The following is a 20,344-nucleotide window of genomic DNA, read 5'->3' on the forward strand; positions in this document are numbered from 1 at the left end:
GCCAGTACCCCAAATTAGCCTTCTGAACAACTTTACCTACTGGGTCACAGCTGACTTCAAACTGGAAGTTGCTGAAGCTGACTGAACTAATTAGATAGCTCCCACAAACACCAGATTTCCTATATTTTATTTTAAAAGATTTTATTTGAGAGAAAGAGAGAGAGAGAGAGGACACACACCAGCAGTGAGAATGACAGAGGGAGAAGCAGCTTCCTGCGGAGCCATGAGTCCAACGTGGGCTCCATCCCGGGACCCTGAGATCATGACTTGAACTGAAGTTAGGTGCTTAACTGACTGAGCCACCCAGATGTTCCTTTTGTATTTTAAAGCTTCCAGATTTTGTCTTAATACTTGCTTAAGACAATCTTCATATCTACTTAGTAATAGTAAGTTAGGAGAGAGGAACAATGGGGGCATCAGAGTAATATAGTTGATCCTGATATTAATAATGACTACTATGTCCCAGGCATTGGACTAAGTACCTTATATGGATTAATTTTTTAACACCTTGACAACAAGCCAAAGAAAGGAAAAAAGAAAAAGGAATGCAGTATTATTCCTACAACTTCGTTAATAATTGAAAGTGGGAATTGAGCACAAGTCTTTTATTCCATAACTTCTGTTTTGAGTTAATACATTCTAGTACTTTTGTGACAATCTAACATGGAGAAGACAGATCCTGATGTATTTTGTCAGGACTTCTATTAATAATTGTGATAAAATTATGTTGACTTATAAGGTTATAGTTCAAATATCTGGAAATTCGTGCACAAAAAGTACCTCATTCTTGAGTGATGCGGGCTGAATAAATTGTAACCATTTGGTTCATGATAACCAATTGCTTTGTGAATTTTTATAGCTCATTTGAATGTTGGTAAGTTTTTAATTATATTGCTTTTTATTTTAGGCCTCGAACCGAAGACAATGATTGATTTAACTGAATTTAGAAATAGTAAAAGCCTAAAACAGCAGCAGTACAGAGCTGAAAACCAGATTCTTTTGAAAGAGGCAAGTGTGATAGTCAATTAGTTATTTTCTGGTTGAACCAAAAGAAATACTAATAATTTGTAATTTATAGATTGAAAGTCTAGAGGAAGAACGACTGGATCTGAAAAAAAAAATTCGCCAGATGGCTCAAGAAAGAGGAAAAAGAGCTGCAGCTTCAGGTATATGCGGTTATTCCAAATCCTTGAAAGAATCATTGGAAAATGAATTGTCTGGAGCTGAAATTTTTTGTATCTTATATATATTATAATGATTCTGCTGCAAACTTAATAAATGAAATAATGGCCTGATGAAGAGTTTTTAATTATCATTGATTTCTGTCCTTAATCTGAAACAGGCAAAAACAGAAAAAACACAATGAAATAATTGAACAAAACTTCAGAATCATCAACTTTTGAAAACTTTACAGTATAATCTTTTAACTCCCACACAATCCTAATATGCTATGATCAATAATGATGATATTTAGTAATTTCTATATTGGTATATGTTGCTGTTAATATCTTCCTTAAAAGCAGTACATTGAAAACTTTCTTTGTACGTTATTCTTTATTAAGGGAAAGCAATGTTTTATTGAATAAAAATTAACATTTTTGTTTATCTTATTTGATATCAAGGGAACATTGGTTAAGTTTTGTAATAGCAATTGTAGTGCCTTTTTCTAAGAAGATCATAGAGAAGGAATTTTTTTTTTAAAGGAATCATTTTTTTTTTTTTTTTAAGATTTTATTTATTTATTTGACAGAGCAAGATCCCAAGTAGGCAGAGAGGCAGGCAGAGAGAGAGAGGAGGAAGCAGACTCCCTGCCAAGCAGAGAGCCCAATGTGGGACTCCATCCCAGGACCCTGAGATCATGACCTGAGCCGAAGGCAGAGGCTTAACCCACCGAGCCACCCAGGCGCCCGAGAAGGAATTTTTTTTTAACTTCACCCAAGTCCACAAGTATTTGAATAATGAAGGGCTTTTTGTTTGTTGCTTTGTTCTTTTTTTTGGTTTGTTTATTTTGATTTTTTTTAAATCATCACAGTCTCTATAATATATCAAAAAATTTCTAGGATGGCAAAACTTCCTAAATTATTAATGTATTAACCAGTTTACTCATTCATGATTCTTACCTATTTTATATGTCTCTAAACTACTTCAGTACTTACTATATTAAAGTATAGAATGTGTAAAGAATTAAAGAGAAGATAAAAGTCATATTAATTTCTCATATTATTAAAAGTGAGCTAAATCAGGAGGTTGTATAGGCTACATGTGGATCAAGGATTTTGGAAATATTCTACCTTTTGTTTGAGTTAAAACTTGATTTTCCTGGGATGCTTGGGTGACTCAGCTGGTTGGGTGTCTGCCTTCAGCTTGGGTCATGATCCCAGGGTCCTGGGATCGAGTCCTGCATTAGGCTCCTTGCTCATCAGGGAGTCTGCTTCACCCTCTGCCTGCTGCTGCCCGCTGCTTCTGTGCTCACTCACTTTCTCTCTTTGACAAATATATGAATAAAATCTTTTTTAAAGCCCTTGATTTTACTTTCTAAGAATTAGATTAATGAGAGAGTTATTTTATCTTTCTAATTATTAATTCTTTTATATATAGGATTAACTGTTGAGGACCTGAACCTAACTGAAAACTTTTCTCAAGAAAATAGAAGAGGAGAAAGGAAATTGGATTTTGCAAGCCTCAAAACAATGAGTGAAGCTCAGTCAAAGGTAAACAGTATTGTTATGGCAAAAAGAAGAAAAATGTTACTATTAGTGCTTTCATTTCTTCCCCAGTTACTTGATTTTGGACATTGCTTCTTTTTATAGTTGTTAAATAACTTTTTTTTAAAGTTTAAATAACCTGTTGATCCAAAGATTGATTAATGAGACTTTATTTACTCTAAATACAGATTAAGAGTTCAGATAAAATAGAGCTGCCACATAGGAGACCATCATTTGGTTTTCCACAGTCATATCAGAATGAACCAGAGGAGAATGTCACCATAGGATCATTATCAAGAATGTTATCTGAATTTCAACATAGTGTAGAAAGTGAAGTGGATCCTTTTGTCTCTCTAACTAAACCTTCTTCATCTGTACAAGTAAAAGATAATGATTCACCTCCAGAAACCATTACAATAAAGGAGATTTTTAAAGCACCATGTCTACAATCTCTAAGAAATCTAGAATCATTAGTCAATAGCTTTAATAGGGAGAGGCATGAAGAAATAGATGACTACTTATACTCTCTTTCTGACAACTCTATGAAGAAAGTGTCAAGAAGCTGTCAGGCACTTGAGAAGACTAGTTTCACACAGAAAAGCAGTTCATCTTTACAGGCCTTATCAACAGCTTCAGACTTAATCCAGAAGTTATCACTTAGGCAGAAATCTGCAATATTTTGTGAACAAATTCGTGATAATAGAGCTGACATGGATGAATCACAAGTAGCAACATCAGAAGATGAACAGGTTCATAACCAGATAAAATATGCTGATACCAGTTTGAAAGAAGATCTAAGAAAGAGTGAAGTGCCTTTGCAGACAGAGATTTTGAAAAGTAAACTTGATGTTAATCTTCTGGACCATGTGCCTATTACTACACAATCAAAATCATCTCAGGTAGATCCACTTGAAAATCTTATAGAACAGCTACGGAGAGAACTAGTATTTCTTAGATCTCAGGTGAGCTTTCCTCCAGATTCTGTTACTGAGATCACCTTTTTTATTAACTCTTTTTTTTTTTTAATGACTTCCTAACAAAGTTCTCTAAGCAATAATTGTAATAAGAATTTTTTTATGCTTGCACATAACATAAATTTATACACATTTTTTAAAAATTTAAAACTGCAGCGAGTTTGACATGAAATCATTGACTTGCCTAATTTATTAATTATTCCTTTAGAATGAAGTCATAGCACAGGATTTATTGGTCAAGGAAGCACAGAATAGAAGCGCAGAAATAGAGCTTGAACGTCATAGAACCCAGGCAGAACAGGTAGTATAAAGGCAGACTATTAAAAGAGATGATTGTGGTACTAAAGACAAAAACTTTCATTGTATCTTTGCCTTTTGCTGTGGGAGTGGGTAAAGGGAGAAAGTGGGAGCAAGACCACCAGCTGTTTTACCTTTTGGGTTTTATTGTTATTACTACTGTAATAGCTTATCTCTGGTGTATTATACCTCAATTAGTCAAAATTTTTTAACTTGAAAACTGTAGTGATATTTTGTTTAAAAAAATCAATTTTATTCTTTGTGTTCTGTACAGAATGAATTTCTTTCAAGAGAACTAATTGAAAAGGAAAGAGATTTAGAAAGAGGTAGAACAATAATAACCAAATTTCAGAATAAATGTAAGTTATTATTGTTTCTTATTTTTCTGTACTTATTTATCCTATACCAAAAATTATGGATCTAAAAGGACTTTAAAACATCTTGTTTTCTAGTCTGTTTTAACTTTAATTACCTCCATAATATATAAGCTTCAGTGTCTCTCATTCATGTATTTGGCTTGCCTTGCTATATTCATTGTCAAAGTTATAATGGGAATTTTTTGTGGTGATAAATGAGTCAGTTTTTCTTATTTGTTTAATGAACTTGGAGTTAAAAAATGAATTTAAAAGATGTTTAATGAAGTGAAGACAAAGTATGTTTATGATTTCTTTCAACAGTGAAACATATATGCACATGATTTAAATAGGTGTATCATTGAATTCAACTATTCACACATTGGATTTATAGGTGATTATTTTGTACATTTATTTACTTTGGCATTTCCAAATGGGTATTTTTTCTATATGTGATATATTTGTTATTTGTATAGAGTAGTGTAAGTTGTGAAGAAGGTACTCATTGAATGAGAAAAATATGTCATTTTAGTAAAAGAATTAGCTGAAGAAAATAAGCAGCTGGAAGAAGGTATGAAAGAAATATTGCAAGCTATTAAGGAAATGCAAAAAGATCCTGATGTTAAAGGAGCAGAAACATCTCTAATCATCCCTAGTCTTGAAAGACTAGTTAATGTAAGTTTTTTCTACATAGGTTTTATTTTGTTGTTTCCTGCTTTAAAGATGTTGTTCAGCTGTTCTCTGGCCTTCATTGTTTCTGATGAGACATTTATAGTCATTTGAGTCATTGTTCACTGTTCCCCTGTTTGTTACATGTCGATTTCTCAGGCTTTCAGAACTTCCTCTGTTACTTGGTTTTCACTATAGTGTGCATTGGTGTGTGTGTAGGTATGTGTGTGCATGCATATATTTGTATGCGTGTATGTTGTTTGGGGTTTGCTGAGTTTCTTCAGTCTGTTTACTTGTGCTATTTACTACAGTTGAAAAGTTTCCTCTTTTTTAGTTCTTCTGTTATTTTTTTTGTCCCATTTTCTCTGGGACTCCAGTGACACATGTTAGATCTTTTGATAGTGTCCACAGGTTTTTGAGGCTTTTTTCATTTTCCCTCTAATTTTTTTTTTATATTTTCTCCTCCTGATTGGATAATTGCTATTTATCTTTTTTAAGATCACTCATACTTTCCTCTAACTTCTCAAGCCTTCCATTTAAAAGGTCAGTCTGGTAGAGTTTTTAACAGAATTTGGAGTTCCTTTTTGCTGGTTATTTTCTTTCTGGAATTCCTGTCTTACTTTCCAGACTTTGGGCTCTGTCTCTGGTTTTCTTGGCCAAAAAGATGACAGGTCACTGCAACTGTAGACTGTCCCCTCCCCATAGCACCACCCTCCCCCCACATGCAAAATGCACTCGTCAGTGGTTCTGTCTTCCAAGTTTTAAGTTCTCTCCAAAATCTACTCTTTTGTTTATTTTCTAGAACCTCGTTAAGTGTGGGAAGGTAGTCTGGTAGGACCTTATGCCAGAAACCTAGAAGTGTAACAGGATGTAGTAGGAGTATTGTAAATTCCTTAAGCATTGCTTAAGGAATGCTTAAGCATTGCTACAGGAAAAATATTAGCCATCATATAATAGTCTATTTACATCTACTATATAGAGATTTGAGCATTCTACACTATTGAGTATTACATAAACTTGAATAATATACACATTTTAAATTATTAATATTTAAATAAATAGTTTACATAATCTGAACATACTTAGCATATATTATTGCTTCCCAAGAAAATGTTATTTGTTGAATTGTTTTTTTTACGGTGAATTAGTCAGTAGTTGACCAGTTGTTCTTAGCAGCACTGTATTGTAGCAGAGAGGAAGAGTGATACTGGTATGTTCAAAACTTCTGAGGCAGGAAGATCATTTCGACAAATTTATAAGAACCATTTAATTCTCTTTATATGTTACTCATTTTTATGCTCCTTCTCCTGTTGGTGACTTTGTTTGCCTCTGCTATTTTGAGTGTCTAAAATGATTCTTTATGCTTTTTCTGTGAACATCTTTCATCTATGATGCTACTCACTATTGATAGTGTGTCTAACTCAAACTATTTTCCAAGGGAAACTCCACTTAGTGACCAAATACAAACAGAACAGATAGAGCAGGAAATTCTAACTTCTGTTTCAGTTGACAGTTTCTGGTCTCGCCAGGACCACTGTTTGCAGAGATTTCATCTGCTTCTATCCTGGGTTGTCATTCTTTTCTGATGGATATGCCCTGTCTGTAACTCACAAATGACCTAACAATTCCTGCTGTAAGAAATCTTCAGAATCAGGGACGCCTGGGTGGCTCAGTTGGTTGGACGACTGCCTTCGGCTCAGGGCGTGATCCTGGAGTCCCGGGATCGAGTCCCGCATCAGGCTCCCAGCTCCATGGGGAGTCTGCTTCGCTCTCTGACCTTCTCCTCGCTCGTTCTCTCTCTCACTGTCTCTCTCTCTCAAATAAATAAATAAAATCTTAAAAAAAAAAAAAAAAAAAAAAAGAATCAGCAACACTTTAGTTGAGATATTTCTTGATTATGTACTTCATTTCACTTTCTGTCGCCACAGGTTATTTTTCAGTACCTCTAATCACCCTTTAATCTCATTTTAAGAAAAGGCACATAGACAACATGGTGCTTGTTCTCAGCAAGACAGCTGACAAGGCTGCCTTGATGTCTGTCACTGTACCTCCTTCTACTTACTTCTGTCTTCCTGGTACCCCCTTTGAATTAGTGTAATTTCTTATTCCATGTGATCCCTGCCTCAGTCTCCTGAGGGTTAAAGCTTACTTCCATAAAACTGCCTCAAGTTGACTGGATCACTAACCTTCTTTGTCTTTGCCTTGTTTTCTGAAGCTTTCTTTACTTTGCAGTTAGCAACTTTGTTATATATAATTTCTTTAAAATGCATATATATTTATATGTATGTACTCTGTCGATGTGTACTGGGGTGTATGTATATTTATGTTGCCATTGTTGGCAAATTAGGATGAATGAAGCATTTTTGATAATATTTTAATATTTGACATACTATTTTTGCTTATCCAGCCGTTTTGGATAATACTTACATACGTTGCCTTTTTGTCATATATGCTTCAACTATGTGGAGAGGAAGCAATGAAGAATTCACTTAATTAAATGTAGTAACTATTTCAGTCCTCTGATCATGCTTTAAATATGGGTGCTGCATAGTTTCAAAGTATCTGCATATAAATGATCTCATTTTGACTGTATAAAAACTTTCTAAAGTGGGCAGATGTGACATTATTTCCTCTTCTTTAGAGATAAGGAAACTAAGGTTTAAAGAATTTAAGTCACTTGCTGAGCTAGTAAGAGATTGGTTAAGATTTGAACCCTAATCCTCTTACTGCCTTCCAGTTGTTTTTCTAGTCCAGCAGTCTACTAAAATTAGCTAAATGTTAAATGTTATAGCAAGGTAATTACTATGCTTGGAATACTGATGTAAATTAATCTAGAGTTTTATGAATTTAGATTCACAAATAAGAAATGGTTTTGGCATATTTTGTAATTATGCCTGTCAGTGAAGAGTAAAATGCCTAAATGTGAATTTTATTTAAAAGGTAGTTTTTTTTCTTATTATGATTTTAGTATTTTGCTTTACACTTTTTCAATATAATCTAAATTTATTAGGCTATAGAATCAAAGAATGCAGAAGGAATCTTTGATGCTAATCTGCATTTGAAAGCCCAAGTTGACCAACTTACTGGAAGAAATGAAGAATTAAGGCAGGAGCTCAGGGAATCTCGGAAAGAGGCGATCAGTTATTCTCAGCAGTTGGCAAAAGCAAATTTAAAGGTGAGAATATGAATAAATAATAGAAAATGCTAAACATTATAAACATAGTCTTAATATGAAACTTAATTTTTTTTAAAAGACTGAGAAAATTCTTCTTGAATTAATTCAACATTGAGAAAACTTTTTGGATTTTTCCTAAATAAGTGGGAAATAAGTACCTTTTATAATATAAAAGAATACAAAAATTCTAAGTCTATACATAGGTAGTTCTAAATAAAATTTAAAGTATGGTTTAATTGATGTCTGGTGGTAGGGCATTCATACATTTACTTTTTGAAAATACTCAGTAGGAAGAAAAAGTTACCGGCTCTTAAATTTGGCTTTGGTTTTGAGAGATGTGACTCTCATTTTTGAACTGTTTGTTTCCAGGTAGATCATCTTGAAAAAGAGATCATTCTTTTACGGCAATCAGAAGGATCAAATGTTGTTTTTAAAGGCGTGGACTTACCTGATGGGATAGCACCATCTAGTGCCAATATTATTAATTCTCAAAATGAATATTTAATACATATCTTACAGGTAGTAAAAATTTTGCATCTCAATAACAAAAGCTATTGATAGAATGTTTCTTCATATATTCCTTTGAGTGTTCTTAGAATATTATCATTGAGATATATTTTTATTGGATTTTGATATTAAATGGAATATTATGAATGAAAGCAGTTTGTTCCATTCATCTGTATTAAGAAGCATGCTGACATATTTTGTGGACATACGTGTCATGAAATATATGATTAACAGGTAGAATGACATGTAGCTAAGGTGGTAATGTATAAATAGAGGAGCCCTTTTATTTAGTGCTGGTTGGAAAAGCAGTTCAAGTGAATAAAGTCTGATACAATTTTTAGTGAAATGATTAAATTGTTCCTTTTTTATTTTAACTACAAGAAAAAGTTTTTAAATCAGATTGTCTTTAATGTTTTTCTTCCCTTTCAACTTGTGTTGGTTAATTCATTAGTAAATTAGAAAGGGTAGTGCTTGCCCTGGGTTTCTCAGTTTTGCTGCCTATATTGTGGTCATTATGAATGGCCTAATGAGAGATACTTTTCATTATTTCATTTGAAGTGTGAATGCCCGTAACATCACGTTCATTTGAAATATAATTATGAAAATGTGTTTGGAATGAATGAAAATATGTTTTTGATTATTAGCACTACTGTTTCCATCTCCTAGATGATCCCTTTGTGAATATACCTGAGTGATGATTACTAAATAATACTTGTTTTTGTATTTGAAAAGTGTTTTTGTATTTGTATATTATATTTGATAAACATTACTTTTTTTCATCTTTATATAAAAAAAATGAAAGGCATTTTGGTAGATTAGAGAGCACCAATTGGGAATCTGAAAACCTGTTCATAACAAAACATGTACTAAAAAACAAAACAAAACAAAACATGTACTTGGACTCCCAATCCCCTAAGAGTGATAGATGTAGCCAAGGCCTTTGGAGCCATGCAAGATTAACTTTTTAAGTGTTGGATTTGCATGTGTATAAGGCACCTGACACCAGGATTGCCATATGTGCTCAGCAGTGGTTACCAAGTGTAGTTTTATGAGCTTTTTAAAGTTGAGTTAATCTTTCTAAGTCCCTTTCTTTGTCTATGAAATGAAGTAATTGCAAAGAGTTGTTTGAATGGAGGCATGAACAGATATGTTCACAAAAGTGTATGTGAGGCTGAGTGACTAGAAGAAGTTCATAACCACTGGATCTGATCATGTATGTGGATACTGAAATTATCAAATATGGTACAAATAATTTTACCAGTTTTATACTACTTCTCTTTATACATATTGCCTCCTTTAATATGCCTTAAACTAAGATGTTCCATATATTATAGAAATTACCTGTGCTGCTAATGAAGTGGATAACTATATTCTCTTTTATACATTTTTCTATAATCTTGTCAAAGTATGAATTTATACTTTCCAATTTAAAATATATTCTGATTCTTTTTGCATTCTTATTTCTCAACCAATTTTTAGGAACTAGAATGTAAAGAAAATAAATTAAAGACCTTAGAAGATTCTCTTGAAGACTATAACAGAAAATTTGCAGTAATTCGTCATCAGCAAAGCTTATTATATAAAGAATATCTAAGGTATAAGTGTTAGCAAAACTTTTGTAATGTAATTGCAGCATATTCTTACTAATAAGGAAAGAAATGTAAAAAAATACTTTGTTTTATCCTTCCCTCGTGCCTCTTCCCTTCTATTTTATGTCTTAGTTTCCTTATCTATGAATTTCTGAGATAGTAATGCCTTTTTCATAGGGTTATTACAAAATCTAATTGAATTGTTACGTGAAAATGCTCAGATATGAGTATCTTGCAAATGTCCTGGCACATGAACATTTTGTAAATGTCAGCTGCTAGCATCATTCTTCATCATTACTGTCATCATTATTGATATATTTTCATTGATAACTAATATGTTTCTCTTTATCTCTGCTATTTCATCTATATCAACCAAATAATTTTCTTAGAAGTCGTTAGAATACCAGATCAACGGTGATTTAAATACGAAGTGTAATTGTTATGTGATTTAACAAGAAACCCAAAGCTAATTATAGGGTAGGCCACATTTAAGGGTTGTCATTATCTTCTATTACAGTTTATAAAATAGATGTAGGAGTTCAAGGAAGAGGAAACCATGCCCACTGGAGAAGAGACATATTTTTTTTCCACACAACTTTCTATTTTTAGTTTAAAAAATTTTTTCCAGAACCTTCTAACATAGCAGACTTTGACTCAGATCACATTAGCCAGAATTGGGCTAATGAGCTGTCCAAGTCATACGTTCAAGTCTCAGCCATTCAGTGGCAAAGAGAGTGGTGGCTCTGTAATTTGTTTATGCCAGCCAGATTGCAGGTGACTGTAGAATGTCTCTCAGGTAAGCAACAGTGTCTTACACACCTTCATTTAAATTAAATGATTAGTACTGTGGTTTATATTCTAAGTATTTTGCAACTGGTTAACCCTCAAGTTTTAAGAGTAGGGTCAGAATATTGAGAACTGATTTCCAGAATTAGTTTGGAGTGTTGATTATTTTCCTATTTGTTTTCTGTTTTTAATAAAATGTTTTAAGATTCACCTTCATTTGTTATATTGTAACAGTTGTAGAGTTGTGACTCATGGAATAATGAAAGTAACTTGATAGATAAAATAATTTCTTTACATTGCATTTATTTAATAAAAATAGAACTTCCAGGCTAAATCCTTGTCAAATGGAATTTTGAGATACTCTCTTACCAGATACCAGGAGCTGTGATGCCTCTTGTTTTCCTGTAGTTAAATATTTTATTAGGTTTTATTATATTGTCATTTTTATTTTTTTGGAAGTGAAAAGGAGGCCTGGAAAATAGAATCTGAAACAGTAAAAGAGGAAAAGAAAAAACTAGAGGATCAAATCCAACAAGATGCTATAAAAGTAAAAGAATATAATGTAAGTAAAACTCTTAAAATCAGTGTACAATATTGTACCAACTAAGATAGCTACATTCAACAAGTAATATAAATGTGTCTTTATGCAGAATTTGCTTAGTGCTCTTCAGATGGATTCAGATGAAATGAAAAAAACACTTTCAGAAAATAGTAGAAAAATCACAGTCCTGCAAGTGAATGAAAAGTCACTCATAAGACAGTATACTACTTTAGTAGAAATGGAGCGACAGCTTAGGAAAGAAAATGGGAAACAGAAGAATGAATTGATAGCAATGGAAGCTGAAGTTGGTGAAAAAATTGGACGTTTGCAACGATTTAAGGTACATCTGATTTTTTTTTTTTTTTGGCTCTATAATAACTTTGAAGTATGAGAGGATAATATAATGAACAGCCATCTCCTGGATTAATACTTAACATTTATTAACATTGTACATTATTGCTTCATCTGTTCCTTATAGGAATAAATTGCAGACATTTCTTCCCTTAGTATTTTAGTGTGCATTTCTAAAAAACAAAGCCTTTTTTTGTTTACATATCACTAACTTTATCACATATCACTAACTTTATCACATTTAACAAAAGGGACAATAATTGCCTTACATTATCTAATGTCCAGGCCATATTCACATTTCCTCAGTTGTTCCAGGATCCAGTCAAGGACCCTGCATTATATTTATATGTTCTATGTCATTAAGCCTTTAATATTCACAGAAGCTCCTGAGTTTTTTTTTCCTCTGTGAAAATGTTGAAGATTTACCCTTTTTTTTTTTTTTTTTTTTTTTTGTAATTTTGCTTATTCCTCTATTCATTGTATTTACTAAAAGCTTTAAAGCCTTGGATATGTCAGATTAAACATTTTTGATAAGAATACTCCATCCAAAGTTGAGAGGCAACGTGGGGGGGTTGGGGGGGTAGGAAAGGAATGAATGAAACAAGATGAGATCGGGAGGGAGACAAACCCTTAATCTCACAAAACAAATGGAGGATTGCCCGGGGGAGGGGGATAGGGAGAGGGTGGTTGTGCTATGGACATTAGGGAAGGTATGTGCTATGGGGAGTGCTGTGAAGTGTAAACCTTGGTGATTCACAGACCTGTACCCCTGGGGCTAATAATACATTTTAGGTTAATTAAAAAATTAAAAAAAAAATAAAAAGAATACTCCATCCATAATCCATTGTACTTTAATACCATATGTTGCATCACTTTAAGAGGTAGAATGTCTGATAGTCCCATGTTTCATGCATGATTATTATCTTAAGGGGCAAACAGTCATATATCTCTATTAATAAGTGACTTAGTTAACTGGTGATATTTTGGTACCATGCAAATAACCAGTTGTTGGCCAGGCTTTAGGATCCACTGATGATTGTTGTTATCTGACTCAGTTATTTCATTAGGAGTTGCAAAAATTATTTTCTAATTATGTTGTTTTCTACATGTATTGTCCAAAAGTCTTTTGTAAAATAAAGAGCTTCTCCTCATTAGTCCAGGCTATTCAGTTATCTTAAAGTATAATCCTACTAGAAAGACAAGATGAAAGCTTCATTCTTTCTTTCGAATGATAGTCTTCAGAAATCAGAGATGGTGTATTCTGCTTCAACTTTTGCCAGACTTACCCAGCTTTCTATTCTTTCAGTATCATTACAGACTCACATACTTAGTTGTTGTTTGTTAGTCGTAATTGTGGCCAGTGGGAGCTCTTTGTAAAGCCAGCTCTCATTTCCTTTTGACAAGAATCCAGTAGTCTTTGAGCCAAGTTTCAAATGTTGGTTTGTATTCTGGCACAAGATATTCAGGATTTAACTTATATGCTTTTATCCAGATTTGAAATCAACCGTTATGCTAAAGAACCCTGGTTCTTTTTAGTGGGAAAGGCATTTAGATACCAAAAACTGGTCACTAGATGTTACTGTTCTTGAAGTTTCATTGCTACTGGTCCCCTTCAGTGGACAAATTAGTAAAACGTGTATATTTAAACCATGAGTTCATATTGTTATCTCCAATTCAGATTTAATATAATAGGGTTAGGAAATGGTATGGAGTTGTTACTAACTTTGATTTAGTACTCGTATTTCCTTTTTCTTACATGGAAATCTGTTATTATTAATATTAAAATAATTGCTCTATCCTATAATATTCACACATTAATTTGAAGATAATCTTGCATTGGTATTAACAACAGCAGCAGCAGTGCTACCAAATTTAGTTTAAAATTTCTATATAGTTCTTACTTTCTTTAGAATATCTTTCAATAGGATGTATAGTCAAGGTAATCTATTCTACAGTAACTTGAAATAATTTTCTTTGTGTGGTTATGCCATAAATTTGCTATATAAGTTAGGCTCATTTGTTTTGCATTTGTCTTCAAACTCAGATGTTACTTTTGTTTTCTTTTTTTAATTTGATTTGAATATATAAAACATTTATTTGCATGTTTCAAACATATAGTCAGAGAAATCTTACTTCTCTATACCTTTGACTCCATTCTGCCCTCCCTGCTCTATGTAACTGATTATCCTTTTAATGATTGCATACACTGTATATACTCTTTTACACCTGCGTTACATCTTGTCTTAGCCTATTTTAAGCATGTACATTTTGAGTTTACATGTCCAAATTTACATAGGATCATGTAAACAAAAAAGAATTCAAAATAGAATTAAAATGAAGCTGAGTTCCTTACTATTCACTTTAAAAAAATAGTAATAGGTGAAATTGTCATGCTAACAAACATTTTCGATGTGATCCTAAAGCTGACCCCTGATGCAGAAAGGAACTTACTGAATAATGAAAGCTATTTTTATTTGGACATGTAATAAGGAAACTTCGAGTCTTAAAAAGTGTTCTTGTTTTTATTTTTGTGTTTTTCTTGGAGTATTGCACATATAGCTAGTGCATGGGGTAGAAGGGAAAAAAGAACTAGAATGCTCTTCTCCTTAACCTGATTGTTCAACCTGTGTTTGGGGCCTGGTACATGACCACTGGAAAGCCAAAAATTGGGTATTTTTAGGGAATTGGAAATAGGAAACTCCTCCCCATCCAAATAAATTGTGAAACCAAACTCCAAAGGTATGGTAGAATAATGTGTACTTATGTAGGTGGAAAAGAAAAGCTGTAAAAATGAGATGTGAAGCACAATTAATGAATATTTTTCGCTCATTATTGTACTTCAGAAGAAATTTTAACAGTAAATTCTTTTTTTTTTTTTTTTTTAAGATTTTATTTATTTGAGAGAGAGAGAGAGAAAGAGAGACAGAGTGAGAGAGCATGAGGGGGAGGTCAGAGGGAGAAGCAGATTCCGCATGGAGCTGGGAGCCTGATGTGGGACTCGATCCCAGGACTCCAGGATCATGACCTGAGCCGAAGGCAGTTGCTTAACCAACTGAGCCACCCAGGCGCCCCAACAGTAAATTCTTTATCTTCGTCACTTTATAAATTTGGTTATTCCTTACACTATTTCATCAACTTACTTTAGAGAGAAATAAAAGTTCAGATTACTTCTTCTTAGTGTTAATATAGTGTCTTGGTGTTGTGTCTTTTTATAGTTGTATAGCTGAGTAGAACATGAAACAGTAACTGAAAGTCTTTCATATTATTTATTAGAGATAGCTATGATAGAATTTTTTTTCTCATCAGGTATTGTTTGCTTCATGTGAACAAAAGGTTTTCTTTTATTACAAAGCTACTTTGTGTAACTGTAATAAGGAGAAATAGCTATTGTAATGTGGTGATGCTAATTTTGCCACTCAGCTAACTAAAGGCAAGTTTTTTTTAATCTTACAAAATTTAGAAAAGCCATCCAGGGATATATTCTGAGTGATATATTTTCTTGCTCCTTTGTATGGTGTTTTTCTGGAATTAATTTAATTTTGTTTTATTGTGATAGTTATGAAAGAATTCCCTTTATTTTTATTATTTAAAATATCTAAATAATATTATTTCTTATAGGAAACAAAATAATTATTATAATTTTTTAATACATGAGAAATCTTTAAAAAAAAAAAGATTCTAAAATCTGTATTGCTTTTAGCTGTATTGTCTTATGCTTCACCAGAAAAAAATACACTAACTTAACTCAGTGTATCCTTATTTACACAGGAGATGGCCATTTTCAAGATTGCAGCTCTCCAAAAGGTTATAGATAATAGTGTTTCTTTGTCTGAACTAGAATTGGCCAATAAACAATACAATGAGTTGACTGCAAAGTACAGGGATATCTTACAAAAAGATAATATGCTGGTTCAAAGAACAAATAAATTGGAACATTTAGAGGTAAGTTTACGTGGTCCTTAAACCTTGTACTATTAGCTGTTTTTCTTGGGTGGTGGTACCGGTATGTGCAGAATGACTTCCAGATGACTTCATCCTGTCATCCTTCCTTAGTCCACTTGCAAAATTTTATTTAATCAAGCCTCTTTCCCCCCGGCACTTAAAAAAGAAAAAGACAAGCATGAACCAAATAGGAAAATTATAACCAAAAGAGAGAGAATCATTCAGTACCCATCCCTTTCTCTTCCCAGTGCAAATTATTTTCTCATAGTCCTTGGCTTATTATGTTCCTTGGGATGATGTAGCTGAGAATGGCTCTTCCTGGACCATGGATGAGCTTTGGAAGTTCCCATCCTTTCTTATTGTACAGATAAGAAAAATAGGATAAGGTATCATAAGTTTCTTTCAAATAATAGTGAATCTGGCCCAGAATCCTTTGTAGTTCTCTTCTAGCCACTTGACTTCCATACCTTTAACAGTAGGCAGAACCAGCTCCTGATTTGTTCATCTTCTTCTTCAAAAATAAGAACTTATGTGCTTGCTTCAGCAGCACATAGTACTAAAAAAAATAATAATAATAAGAGCTTATGTCTTTTGACTTACTCTCTTTTGTGATCCTCTCCTAGGACAGGAATGAGGTCTAATTTTGAAGTTTTTTAGATTGTACTTGTGTAGAGAGACACAATCAAAGAACACCCAAATGTCATTAACAGCTTTGAACGACTTCTATAAAATTATCTGAGTTATTTATTTTTTTCCTTTTTTTTTTTTAACAGATTTTATTTATTTATTTGACAGAAATCAGAAGTAGGCAGAGAGGCAGGCAGAGAGAGAGAGAGGAGGAAGCAGGCTCCCTGCTGAGGAGAGAGCCCAATGTGGGGCTAGATCTCAGGACCCTGGGATCATGACCTGAGCCAAAGGCAGAGGCTTAACCCACTGAGCCACCCAGGCGCCCCGCTCTGAGTTATTTATTAATACTAACTATAAGTAATCATGATGTTTACTTTTTACTGTTTTTGCTAATGAGAGATGATTATATCAATTTTTATAGAAAATTTGAATATTTAGCTGTGGTAATAATTTATTTTACTTTTTCCCCATCTTTCATGTCCTTTGCCCTCTTCCTCTGAAGCATTTGAAAATCCAGTATAGCAGTGTGTTAGGTAGGTTAACATAGAAATAAGTAATTTTTAACTTTTATTTATTTTTGCAAAGAATATTTTTGTCTTCCTTTAAAATTTTAAAAAAAATTACATTTGAATTATATCTCTTTCTCTCCTTCCTGCATCTTGATTATAATTATGAATATATATTTATCCCTATTGGCAATGTTTTCATTTTATTCTTCATTATGTGTATTATGTGTAGCCATTACTCCTGTCCCTATCCCCCATATTACCTCCTCCTTACTACCACTGTAGTGATTATTCTAAACATGAACCTGACCATGTGACACCCTGCTTCAAACCTATCAACAGCTGCTAGTCACTTAAAGAGTAAAAGTCAAATTTCTTTCATGATTAGGCCCCACTTACCTCATGTCATCTCCTGTGATGCTCTAAGTACTTTTACAAGTTGTGTTTTTGACACTGAACTACTAGTTTTCTGGAACACAGTGTTTTTCCCTATATATGTTTTTTCATACCCGTTGTTTCCTTGTCTAGGAGCTCTCCCCTCTCTCTCAGCTTATATGCTCAGTGAATTTCTGTTCATGCTTAAAACTTTGTTCACACATTATCTTTTTTTCAGAAGCATCTTTCTTTATTGAACAAAGACCCTCTGTTTCTATTAGTTCTCTGTCTTATACATAGTTCTGCTCTTTATTTCACACCATATTGTGAGTGTTGATCATCTGCATCCCCAACTGGAATATTAGCTTCTTAATGTCAGGAACTCTACTTATATCATTTTTGTGTGTTTAGTGCCTCCTGTTTGGCACACAGTTAAACCTAATAAATGTTGACCTTGAGAGAGTGATTAATGGTGTAGAGCCATGGTGCAAAGGCCATCAGATGTGGTGATTAGGAAATCATTGATGCCTGTCAAGAGTGAAGTTCTTGAGATTAAAGGTGATGAAATTTTAGGATATAGAGTGGGTGATAAGGAAATGCAAAAAATGAATGGCTGATAAGGCAATAGAAAAACTAGAAATTTGATGACAGAAGAAAAGAGAAATAGATATGGGTCGAGGTAGAATCAAGAAGAAGATTTGGTCTATCAACTTCTTTTTCTTTTAAATGAAGGAGACCAATGAAGTTTGAGGGGAGAGGGAAAGAAAATTTAAAGCAAATAGGGAGAGAACAATTGAAGATTGGAGAGGAGGGTGGTAAAAGCGTGCCTTTGCTGCCAAGGCAGGGGAGTGAGAATAGGATCTGGAACAAAACCGAAGTTCTCCAAGAAAGTCAGGAAGTGGGGGGATACATTCTGGCTGCGGGCACAGGGAGACGAGAACGGGAATTCTGGATACAGCTTGCCTGGATCGTGGTTGATATATTCAGCTGGATCGTGGTTGATATATTCAGCTATATCGTGGTTGATATATTCAGCTATATATCCCCTCAACCACATCTCACCACAATGACTAGGAGGAGGAACACCCAACAGAGGAAAAATTCAGAGGCCATGCCCTCTGCCACAGAACTATTGGATATAGACGTAAACAGTATGTCCATAGGGACTTATGAAAGTGAATTCAGGGTAATAATTACCCAGGCAATGGCTAGGTTGGAGAAAACCATTAGTGGCAATATAGAATCTCTAAGGGTGGAAGTGAGAGCCAATCTGGCGGAAGTTAAAAATGCTATCAATGAGATCCAATCTAATCTAAATAGTCTTAACAGCTAGGGTAACCAAGGCAGAAGATAGAATTAGTCATCCTGAAGACAGACTGATACAAAAGAAGGATCAGGAGGACCTGGAACAAAAAGCTTAGAAGCCATGAAAACAGCATTAGGGAAATAAATGATGCCATGAAACTTTCCAACGTCAAATTACTGGCATCCCCCAGGGGGTGGAGAAAGAGAGAAGACTAGAAGATTATAGTTGAATAAATTTTGGATGAAGATTTTCCCAATCTGAGGAATGAAACAAGTGTTCATGTCCTACAGGCAGAAAGGACACCCTGAAAGATCAATGAATCTAAAAAGATCTCCAGACACTTAATTGTGGAAATTCACAAATCATAATTTTAGACAAGAGGTCTTAAGGACACCTAGGGGGAAGAGATTCCTTATATACAGAGGAAGGTCCATCAGAATGATGCCAGACCTGTCCACAGAAACCTGGCAAGCTAGAAAGGGCTGGCAAGACATAATCAGGGCACTAAATGAGAAGAACATGCAGCCAAGAATACTTTATCCAGCAAGGCTCACATTCAGAATGATTGGAGAGATTAAGAGCTTCCAGAACTGGCAAGGTTTAAAAGAGTATGTGACCACCAAGCAAGCCGGCACTACAAGAAATATTATAAAAGAAGAAAGAACCCAAGAGTGACATAGAATAGAAATTCACAGAGACAATCTATAGAAACAAGGACTTCACAGACAGCATGATGTCAATAAAATCTTATCTTTGAATAATCACTCTCAAAATGAATGGCCTATATGCTCCCATAAAAGGGCACAGGATTGAAGACTGGATAAAACGAAAGGACCCGTCCATAGGCTGTCTACAAGAGATACATTTTGAACCTAAAGATACATCCAGACTGAAAGTGAAGGAATGGAGATCCATCTTTCATGCCAACGGGCCTCAAAAGAAAGCTGGGTAGTGATTCTTGTATCAGATAAATTAGATTTTAAGCCAAAGACGTAGTCAGAGATACAGAAGGACACTACATCATTCTTAAAGGGTCTATCCACCAAGAAGATCTAACAATTGTAAATATTTATGCCCCCAATATGGGAGTAGCCAACTACATAAGCCAACTGTTATTCAAAAATAAAGAGTTATATTGATGGGGCACCTGAGTGGCTCAGTTGGTTAAGCCTCTGCCTTTGGCTCAGGTCATGATCCCAGGGTCTTGGGATCGAGCCCTGCATGGGGGGGGGGGGTCCTCTTCTCAGCAGGGAGCCTGCTTCCTCCTCTCTCTCTCTCTGCCTGCCTCTCTGCCCACTTGTGATCTCCGTCTGTCAAATAAATAAATAAAAATTTTTTAAAACTTATATTGATATGATTACATTAATTGTGAGGGATCTTAACGTGCCACTCTCAATAACAGACAGATCATCTGAGCAGAAGAGTCAATAAAGAGGGCACCTGCGTGGCTCAGTGGGTTAAGCCGCTGCCTTCGGCTCAGGTCATGATCTCAGGGTCTTGGGATCGAGCCCCGCATCGGGCTCTCTGCTTGACAGGGAGCCTGCTTCCTCCTCTCTCTCTCTGCCTGCCTCTCTGCCTATTTGTGATCTTTCTCTGTCAAATAAATAAATAAAAAATATTTAAAAAAAAAAAAAAAAAGAA

At 34.2% G+C, this 20,344-nt stretch overlaps 1 protein-coding gene across 11 annotated transcripts in view; it reads left to right on the plus strand.

The window, feature by feature from the left end:
- The window catches only part of CEP290 (centrosomal protein 290), a 98,202-nt gene that overhangs the window by 22,290 nt on the left and 55,568 nt on the right, over positions 1-20,344 (plus strand). For 9 of the 11 annotated variants that reach the window (XM_044227365.1, XM_044227367.1, XM_044227366.1 and 6 more), the window contains exons 15-26: positions 908-1,008; positions 1,079-1,166; positions 2,599-2,711; positions 3,888-3,980; positions 4,251-4,335; positions 4,862-5,004; positions 8,009-8,173; positions 8,543-8,692; positions 10,160-10,275; positions 11,515-11,617; positions 11,706-11,936; positions 15,716-15,889. In XM_044227365.1, the coding sequence (XP_044083300.1) occupies positions 908-1,008; positions 1,079-1,166; positions 2,599-2,711; positions 3,888-3,980; positions 4,251-4,335; positions 4,862-5,004; positions 8,009-8,173; positions 8,543-8,692; positions 10,160-10,275; positions 11,515-11,617; positions 11,706-11,936; positions 15,716-15,889 (1,562 nt within the window). Of the gene's footprint in view, positions 1-907; positions 1,009-1,078; positions 1,167-2,598; positions 2,712-3,334; positions 3,668-3,887; positions 3,981-4,250; positions 4,336-4,861; positions 5,005-8,008; positions 8,174-8,542; positions 8,693-10,159; positions 10,276-11,514; positions 11,618-11,705; positions 11,937-15,715; positions 15,890-20,344 lie in introns of those variants that run through there. The other 2 variants (XM_044227369.1, XM_044227372.1) reach the window with 2 other exon arrangements.

This window comes from Neovison vison, chromosome 12 (assembly GCF_020171115.1).
Source record: "Neovison vison isolate M4711 chromosome 12, ASM_NN_V1, whole genome shotgun sequence".
Lineage (NCBI taxonomy): Eukaryota > Metazoa > Chordata > Mammalia > Carnivora > Mustelidae > Neogale > Neogale vison.